The sequence below is a fragment of the Heptranchias perlo genome, chromosome 15 (assembly GCF_035084215.1).
Source record: "Heptranchias perlo isolate sHepPer1 chromosome 15, sHepPer1.hap1, whole genome shotgun sequence".
In the NCBI taxonomy this organism is placed as follows: domain Eukaryota; kingdom Metazoa; phylum Chordata; class Chondrichthyes; order Hexanchiformes; family Hexanchidae; genus Heptranchias; species Heptranchias perlo.
In genome coordinates, this window is record NC_090339.1 from 62,932,223 (window position 1) to 62,942,301 (window position 10,079).

General features: G+C 46.8%; 1 protein-coding gene across 3 annotated transcripts in view; it reads left to right on the top strand.

The window, feature by feature from the left end:
• Window positions 1–9,594, top strand: part of mcf2a (MCF.2 cell line derived transforming sequence a) — a 124,259-nt gene extending 114,665 nt beyond the window's left edge. For 2 of the 3 annotated variants that reach the window (XM_067997320.1, XM_067997322.1), the window contains 3 exons: window positions 1,908–2,020; window positions 5,939–6,039; window positions 8,531–9,594. In XM_067997320.1, the coding sequence (XP_067853421.1) occupies window positions 1,908–2,020; window positions 5,939–6,039; window positions 8,531–8,580 (264 nt within the window). In that variant the 3' untranslated portion in view covers window positions 8,581–9,594. Of the gene's footprint in view, window positions 1–1,907; window positions 2,021–5,938; window positions 6,040–8,415 lie in introns of all 3 variants that reach the window. The other variant, XM_067997321.1, reaches the window with a different exon arrangement.
• The last annotated feature ends 485 nt before the right edge of the window (window positions 9,595–10,079 follow it).

Sequence of the window (10,079 nt, forward strand, 5' to 3'; positions counted from 1 at the left end):
AGACTACCTTGTCCAATTGGCTATTGAGAATACCTTGTCCTATTGGTCATTGAGAATACCGTGCCCAATTGGCCATTGAGACTACCTTGTCCAATTGGCCATTGAGACTACCTTGTCCAATTGGCCATTGAGACTACCTTGTCCAATTGGCTATTGAGACTACCTTGTCCAATTGGCTATTGAGAATACCGTGTCCTATTGGTCATTGAGACTACCTTGTCCTATTGGTCATTGAGACTACCTTGTCCAATTGGTCATTGAGAATACCTTGTCCAATTGGCTAATGAGAATACCTTGTCCTATTGGTCATTGAGACTACCTTGTCCAATTGGCTATTGAGACTACCGTGTCCTATTGGTCATTGTGAATACCTTGTCCAATTGGCTATTGAGAATACCTTGTCCTATTGGTCATTGCGAATACCGTGTCCAATTGGCCATTGAGACTACCTTGTCCAATTGGCCATTGAGAATACCTTGTCCAATTGGCCATTGAGAATACCTTGTCCTATTGGCCATTGAGACTACCATGTCCTATTGGCCATTGAGAATACCTTGTCCAATTGGCCATTGAGAATACCGTGCCCAATTGGTCATTGAGACTACCTTGTCCAATTGGCCATTGAGACTACCTTCTCCAATTGGCCATTCTACATGATTAAGATAGAGAGAAATGGGGCAATTTTAACCCGTGTTCGGGGAGCTGACGAGATGCACGGAGCCTCCACGGAACCCCCGGGCCTCATTTACATCCCACTGGCCACCAGAGACGGGCAGAAAGAGGCAGTTGGCTGGCTGAGGGCAGCTGACTATCGGGTGGCCCGGCGGCATCCGCGTAAGTCGCGGGTTGGGGGGAGGAACGGCGGGGCCTGGCGGCTAGCAAGGGTTGCGGGGGGGGAATCCTGGAGAAGCAGAGGCCCAGACTCTCCCTGTGGGGCCTGGAGGAGCACTCCTGCTTCTTACCCGAGAGGGTTTACTGAAAAGAGCGGGCACCCCACCCAGTGCTCCATTAAAATGCACGTCAGGAGGCGCCGATAAATATATATTAATGAGCCAGGAGAGCACCTCGTCCACTGACAAAACCAGCTGGGATAAACGGCTAAGGTGTCAGGCTGTGGCTCAGTGGGCAGCACTCTCGCCTCTGAGTCAGAAGGTCGTGGGTTCAAGTCCCACTCCAGAGACTTGAGCACAAAAACCAGGCTGACACTCCTGTGCCTGGTTCCTTTGGTATCGCTCTCACCTTTGTCGCAGCAGGTTGTGATCATTCTGTAACTTAAGCATAACAATCTAGGCTGCAGTGTCGGAGGTGCTGCCCTTTAGGTGAGAAGTTAAACCCATGTCTAGGAAGGTCAAGAAGAACAGCAAGTTCTCCTGGTGCCTGGCCAGCCATTCATCCCTTAACTAATGACACAGGAAAGAGATTACCTGCTCATTCGCCCCCATTGCTGTTTATGGGATCTTGTTGTTTATAGTCTTGCTGTGAAACACTATATAAGGGCCCTATTGTATCTCTCAGGAAAGCCCCAATTCACTTCACAGATAGTTTGAAGTTCACTCCAAAGCAATTGATGGCCCTTCACCCAATGGCGGCCGTGCCTGCAGCTGCCTCGGCCCTAAACTCTGGAATTCTCTCCTTTAAGACGCTCCTTAAAACCTACCTCATTGACCAAGCTTTTGGTCACCTCTCCTAATATCTCCTTAAGTGGGTCAAACTGTGACTGATTACACTCCTGTGAAGTGCCTTGGGACGTTTTACTACGCTATATAAATGGGCATTGTAGTTGTGAAGTGATTTAGGGGCTATCTGAGAGATGCGATGAAGCCGTTCCACAATGCAAGTCTTTGTTCTTTTTTATTACAGGTATATTTTAATTTTATTGTACATCAGTTTTTTGTTTATGCTTTCAGTCCCCTGGGAGGTACAAAGCTCATACTGATTGCAAAAAGCAGGACTCTGAAGAACTGCTAATTAAAAGCGGAGATGTGGTGCAGTTAATGCATGAAGATGGAGATGGGCAGTGGTAAGTCTGGCTGGCATTTTCCAATGACATGGGTTGAAGAATTAAGGCTTTTAACTGCGATCGGGGGAGCGAGGGGAACGCCCGGGGAATCGTAGAATCACGGAATCTTACAGCATTGAAGAAGGCGATTCGGCTCGCCATGCCATGGGGCAAGGAGGAGCACTCTTACCTGCCTGGGCCTCTTCTGGCCTACGACCCCCCCCACCCCCCCCACCTCCCGCCCCGGCAGGTTTGGCCTGTGGAGGAAGCCGTCACTGCTCCCCCTCCCCCGTCTAGGCCTCCGACTAAAATTGCAGTCGGGTCCTGATGACGATCTGTATATTTAAAGCAGGATCCTGCTGCGTTCCTGCGGGTGTCCTGCTCAGAAAAACAAGTTAACACCGGGACACAGTGGGAAGGCAGTGGGATCACATGGCATTACATAGTATTACATGGCATTGCATAGTATTACATGGCATTACATGGCATTGCATAGTATTACATAGAATTGCATAATATTACGCAGTATTACAAAGCATCACAGAGTATCACATAGCATTACATAGCATTAAATAGCATTAAATAGCATTACAAAAGAACATAAGTGTGAGGTAATGCACTTAGGGAGGGCAAACAGTAAAAGGGAATACGCAGTAAACGGGAATATATTGAGAGGGGTAGAGGAAGTGAGAGACCTTGGAGTGCATGTGCACAGGTCCCTGAAGGTGGCAGTACAGGTAGATAAGGTTGTGAAGAAGGCATACGGAATGCTCTCCGTTATTAGCCGAGGTATAGAATACAAAAGTAGGGATGTAATGATGGAACTGTATAAAACGCTGGTAAGGCCACAGCTGGAGTATTGTGCGCAGTTCTGGCCACCACATTACAGGAAGGATGTAATTGCTGTGGAGAGAGTGCGGAGAAGATTTACAAGAATGTCACCAGGGCTTGAAAATTGCTGCTACGAGGAGAGATTGGATAGGCTGGGGTTGTTTTCCTTGGAGCAGAGGAGGCTGAGGGGTGACTTGATTGAGGTGTACAAAATTATGAGGGGCCCAGATAGAGTAGACAGGAAGTACATGTTTCCCCTAACGGAGAGTTCAAGAACTAGAGGACATAGATTTCAGCTGATTGGCGGAAGGATTAGAGGGGACATGAGGAAAAACCTTTTTACCCAGAGGGTGGTGGGTGTATGGAATTCGCTGCCCGAATTGGTGGTAGAGGCAGGGACCCTCAACTCTTTTAAAAAGTACCTGGACCTGCACCTAAAGTGCTGTAAGCTGCAGGGCTACAGACCGGGTGCTGGAAGGTGGGATTAGAATGGGCACCTGGTTGTTCTTCGAGCCGGCGCGGACATGATGGGCCAAATGGCCCCCTTCTGTGCTGTATCTTTTCTATGGTTCTATAAGAAATAGGAGCAGGAGTAGGCCATACGGCCCCTCGAGCCTGTTCCGCCATTCAATAAGATCATGGCTGATCTTTTATCTCAACTCCACTTTCCTGCCCGATCTCCATATCCCTTGATTCCTCTACATAGTATTACAGAGCATTACATAGTATTAAATAGCACTACAGAGTATTACATAGTATTATATAGTATCAAATAGCATTGCATACTATTACGTAGTATTACATAGTGTTACGTAGTATTGAATAGCATTACATAGTATTACATAATATTAGCTAGCATCAAATATCATTGCATAGTATCACGTAGCATCACATAGCATTACATAGCATCGCACAGTAATTACAGCACAGAAACAGGCCATTCGGCCCACTGGTCTGTGCTGGTGTTTATGCTCCTCACGAGCCTCCTCCCTCCTTATGATTCAGCTTCATAATGTTTAAATAGATTGAAGCTTTCCATTGATATTGAATTATACTAAACATTATTTGCAACCAGAAAAAAAAAACTGTACCACAAAAAACTAAGTTGGGAGTCGGCACACACCCAATCAAATCCCTGACATGATGTTTACCTCGGCTGATTGAATGAATTTAATAACTAAATGACCTTCTCTGGTATCAGTTTACATTGTTTAACTGTAATCCCATCTCAAACCTGGCAACTCGTGAGTACTGATATAGAGTTACAGCCTGATTGATGTCGGCAGCAGAGAATCTATTACATTGAGTTACATCGAGGCTACAGCACAGAAACAGGCCATTCGGCCCAACAGATCCATGCTGGTGTTTATGCTCCACATGAACGGCCTCCCTCCCTACTTCATCTCACCCTATCAGCATATCCTTCTACTCCTTTCTCCCTCGTGTGTTTATCCAGCTTCCCCTTAAATGCATCTATGCTGGTCACCTCAACTACTCCCTGTGGGAGCGAGTTCCACATTCTCACCACTCTCTGGGTAAAGAAGTTTCTCCTGAATTCCCTATTGGATTTATTAGTGACCGTCTTATATTTATGATAAACGTGTGGCTAAATTCAGGATTTGTTCATTCTCAATTTTTTTTTAATTGGACCCTGCTGCCCAGAGAGTGAGCAGGAATTACTGCTTCCTGACCCCAGAATCAGGGACCCTCAGGCCACGAACTGAGTGGGACAGAGCGGAGGTGGGGGAGTGGGGATTGGGCGGGGTGGGGGGGTTGGGGCTGGAGGAATCAACCTCGTGTGCACCCATTCCCAATGTGTCTTGCTGCTTTGCTTTTCACTTTTTATCTTTTGGTTTCACTTCTTCCCTGGACTTTCAGGATTTTCGGATCCTTCATCCAGTTTCCCCCACGTTTCTTTCAAATTTGTTTCCCAATCTCCATAACTTTTGGCCCTCATAACCAAGCATCCCATGATCCTCCTGGCTTCTTCGCAGCCACAACAAATGCCCCCCGTGCGCTCTGGGTCACCTCCTCCGCTCCACCTTTCCTTTGTTGCAGAAATGGAAATGTTGTTGGGAGGGATTTGCTCTGTATTGCTCTGGCTGTACCAGGATTGCTATAAGGCCACGGGGAAAGAGCAGGGCATTGAGATGAGTTTTTGGATTGATACAGGGCTGTGGAGAGGGAGCGGGGCAGTGGGATTAGTGTGAGATTGATACAGGGCTATGGGGAGAGAGTGGGGCAGTGGGATTAGTTTGGGATTGATACAGGGCTATGGGGAGAGAGCGGGGCAGTTGGATTAGTTTGGGATTGATACAGGGCTATGGGGAGAGTGGGGCAGTGGGATTAGTTTGGGGATTGATACAGGGCTATCGGGAGAGAGTGGGGCAGTGGGATTAGTTTGGGGATTGATACAGGGCTATGGGGAGAGAGTGGGGCAGTGGGATTAGTTTGGGGATTGATACAGGGCTATGGGGAGAGAGTGGGGCAGTGGGATTAGTTTGGGGATTGATACAGGGCTATGGGGAGAGAGTGGGGCAGTGGGATTAGTTTGGGGATTGATACAGGGCTATGGGGAGAGAGTGGGGCAGTGGGATTAGTGTAAGATTGATACAGGGCTATGGGGAGAGAGTGGGGCAGTGGGATTAGTTTGGGATTGATACAGGGCGATGGGGAGAGAGTGGGGCAGTGGGATTAGTGTAAGATTGATACAGGGCTATGGGGAGAGAGTGGGGCAGTGGGATTAGTTTGGGATTGATACAGGGCGATGGGGAGAGAGTGGGGCAGTGGGATTAGTTTGGGGATTGATACAGGGCTACGGGGAGAGAGAGGGGCAGTGGGATTAGTTTGGGATTGATACAGGGCTATGGGGAGAGGGTGGGGCAGTGGGATTAATTTGGGGATTGATACAGGGCTACGGGGAGAGAGAGGGGCAGTGGGATTAGTTTGGGATTGATACAGGGCTATGGGGAGAGGGTGGGGCAGTGGGATTAGTTTGGGGATTGATACAGGGCTATGGAGAGAGAGTGGGGCAGTGGGATTAGTTTTTGGATTGCTTTAGCAATGGAAATGGCTCAACGATTGAAACATGCTCTGTAATATTGAAAGGTTTGTGAAAAACCTGAACCGGGAACAGCAAGCTTGGATTTCTGTCAACAGTTTACAGATTATTGTTGGTGACTGTAAATCTCAAGCCGCCAGCTCATCAGGTAAGGAGACAATTGTTGTGCTTAGATATTGGACTGAATCTTTGTGTTGCCGATGCCGTTACTGAAACGGATTGTTTTGCAGGAAAGGGAGATTCACACAAAAAAATAAGACAGAGGCCCCTATTTTAATATGGGGGGATGGGGGGGGGGTGGGGGAGTACAAAAGAGCAAGCCCCGATTGTTGTGGGGGTGGGGGATGAACCCGGGGAGTCTGGGGATGTGGAGGCCCCGTTGAACCAGGCCAGATTTACCACCTGGCCGGGGGCGCGGGAGAGGGTATTCGACAGCAGACGGCTATGGGAATGGTCCCCGGCAGCCAATTGGGGGGTGGGTGGGGGTGCTGGTCGGGGCGGGGGGTGAGTGTGTCTCTGGAGATGATCGGGGGAGGGGGGGTGCCAAGAGAGGCCCAAGGCTTTCTCATGAGGCACAGAGGAGCACTCCTGGCCCACAAGGAAACCTGAAATAAATCTTTATAAACATAACCTTACCTGCCTGGGCCTCTCCTGGTCCACGCCCCAGCTCCCGGTAGGTCTGGCCCGGGGAAGTTAGGGGGGCGGGGTTTGCTGTGGAGAAACTGTCACTGCTTCCCCTTCCCCCCGTCAAACCTTCAACTAAAATTGCAGTTCGGGCCCCGACCTGCCTTATTTACGTAAAGACCCCCCTCGCCCGTTCAAAAGATCAGGTTAACACCAGGACACAGTGGGATGGCAGTGGGATTGGAGAGGGTAAGTGCCAGCCCTCATTTTAACTGCCCCCCCACCCGCCCTGTTTCCTGTCGGCAGGAGGCGGTTAAAATAGGGGACCACAGAGGCTGATAATATGGTACAAAATGCCGCTTCTGTTCATCAGATCTGGGCTACTTTCACAATTGAGTACTGAGGCTTGAGGCCTATTCAGTGCCTGATGAGCACAATTTAAAGAAATCAGCAAAAGAGATTTTTATCGTACAATTTTTTTTTTTTTAAATGGTTTGAATTAACCAACTGTGAATTAACAAGAGCAGGCTTACAGTCACGAGTGTTTGATTTTCTATGGGTGAGCAGCCCAGGCATGTTCTGTACTTGTGGAGTTTATACAGGACAGATTTATGACCCAATATTTCCTTGCGTTAGTTTATCACTGGTTCAAGTGCCCGATTGTGACCGTGCAGTGGGATACAGTTCGAGGTCACACCGTGTGCTTTTCAGGATTAATTTGAGGCTGAACCTTACAGTCTGGAGTTGCTTGGCGGAGCATTCTCATCCAGAGTTTATACTGCACTCTGAACGCCCCCCGCTCTCAAATACGTTCGGCCGTGAAAAGTCATTCTGGGTGACCGTTGGCAATGCATCGTAAATAACCATGCAAAAATACTCTGTCCAGATACTTATTTACCCACTCCATTTACCCGCCTTAGCTCCATATCCCTCGATAACTTTACCCAACATAAATCTATCGATCCCAGTCTTGAAAATTTCAATTGTCCACCAGGAGAGAGTTCCAGATTTCCACTACCCTTTGCGTGACAGAGTGCTTCCCGATTTCATACGCCTTTGCATTTGGTGGTCATGCACCTTTCCTTAGGATGCTGAGGTATCAGGAACAAAGTTCCAATAGCTGCTTAAGTGAATCCTTAACCACTGAACATGGACCACTGGTTCACACATAGCGGGTATTATACACATAGCGGGTATTATACACATAGCGGGTATTATATAAATTGCTCCAGTTTCAGTGGCTGCCATTAATGGACAGAAAATCGTAGAATCACCCAGCATAGAAGGAGGCCTTTCGACCCATCGCTTCCGGTGTCGGCTCTCTGAAAGAGTTATTCATCTAGTCCCACTCCCCTGCCCTTTCCCCACACCTTTAAAAATTTTATAGAGTCATGGAAAAATCACGGGAAAGACAATGCTCATAATTCCCGATATGCGGTCCCAGCGGGTGATGTCCCCACACCAGGAGTGCAAACTTGTAAAACTTCATAGTGGCGGTCCATGCCCCTTGTGTGTTTTCCTACTTTCCGCTCTCCGATCACAGACTGAATCCAACGTGACTGCACTGCTGAACAAGACAGAACTGCTCTTTAAGTTGTTACCTTCGTCCAAGCCTAGAAATGATAGCTGACAATATCAGAAAATGCTTACCGCCCTTCTACGGCGTTTACTGGTCTGTTATTTTAATTGGAGGCGATAACCCATTCAAAATAAAGGGGTTTGATGCATGAATTAAACTAGCGGACAGAAGGGATATTACAGGAATGCATTTAAGCATTTGTCCATCAGTAATTTCTAAGTCAGACTTTCTTGAGATTTGTTTATTCATCGGATACTTGGTACTCAGGAGAAATTTGTGGTTTAAGTGTGAAAAGTGCAGCCTTGTGCTTTTGTCTTTCAGGGTTGGAGATTCATAAGATAAGAAAAGTCAATTCTTCACCTTGACCTGAATGATACAGGAGAAATGGCCTTGATATGTTCAGTGTATTGCAATCCTCTCTTTTTCCTCAAAACAGCTTCTCCATATCTTGGTTCCCTCTTGTGTCGGAGGAACGTTACAGGCTGAAACTTTCTCCATCTGTACTTCATGCCCCGAGTCAGCAGGGAACTGTGGAATCCATCCCATATTCAATGGACGAGGAGGAAGCCATTTCTTAAGGCAGTCGTGCAACAAACTCAGAGAAGGGTCTTGATAACGTGACTCTGTGAACCTCAAGACAGTAAAAGACATCCAGAGATGGAGTGTTAAGCAGGAACTGAACCTCTTACGACCATTAAGGCAAAGGCACACATTTATGGACTGTTGAGATGGATGTCTTGACTGAATTCTTGGGTTCTTGTGTCGAAAGATGCTGTAATATGGAGAAGGGTCTCCTCATTTTGTAATTGCTAAGTATTTTATGTGTGGATGCTAGATCATTCTGAGGAAATAATGTTTACATAATCCATATTTTTAATGTTGCGTTAACATAGAAAAATAATATAACTCAGTGTCTGAAAGTTCTATGTTTTTATTATCAATTATATATGTTGACATTGTTGACAACCATTGCTGATTTTTATATGTAATTATAACTGTCATAAGGCTTCTTATGGAAGTATTTAGTATGTTGGTATGTTTTCATACTCATTTGTGTCTGCAGAGAAGGGCTGTAGATTCCCAATGCCCCCATTGGCCTTAGATTCATGTCCCATCTTGCACTGTGCCCTAGTGATTGACAGATTACGTCCTTCCTCGTGTTATGATGCTTTGATAGTTTGGAGGCTACACTGCCTCTTTCCCATAGCTTGCGTTCTATGTCCCTCTGACAGGTTCCTTTTTGCCGTGTCCCTCTGACCCCTCATATCCCTTCTCACCCTGGATCTAGCCGATTGGCAGCTTGTGTCACGTTTTCACTCTAACCCCTGAGTCAACACTTCTCTTCCTAAGGTCAGCAATCGATCAAATTCAGTCATCAAAAACCAGGATCACCAGAATCGATGGGGAAATTAGTGAGAGAGAAGGGATCCAGCATTCTCCTGCTAAATATTAATTTAATATTTAAAACAACAGTAAAATAAAATCCACTAAAAATGTAAACACCTTTCCTATTACTTCAGGTTGCAATCCCTGAATATTTGTTGTTAACTTTTTAGATTCATTGTACTGCACTAATACCATTATATTCACTGAGGCAATACTATCTATCCTCTGTCTCCTCCTCTCTCTCAATCTCTGCCTCCCAACACTCTCTCACTCTCTCTCACACTCTCTCTCCAACACACTCTCCCTCCAACAAACACTCCCTCTCTCACTCTCTACAACGCACTCTCTCTCTACAACATTTTCTGCCCTTCTCAATTGTATCTGACCTGCTGATGATGCTAAACAGGCCACAGCACGTAGGTGGGCCTCATTCACCCAAAGAGTCCTCGGGGATCTTCAGTTCGTCACCCCTTCACCTATCTTATGTTTCCTTCATTCCTTCAGACTCATTGCCATTTTGATATTTATTTGATCCCTCAGTGACAGCTGCTGTTAGCAGTTCTCTCCAGCATATGACAATCCACAAGAATGAAGAGGTT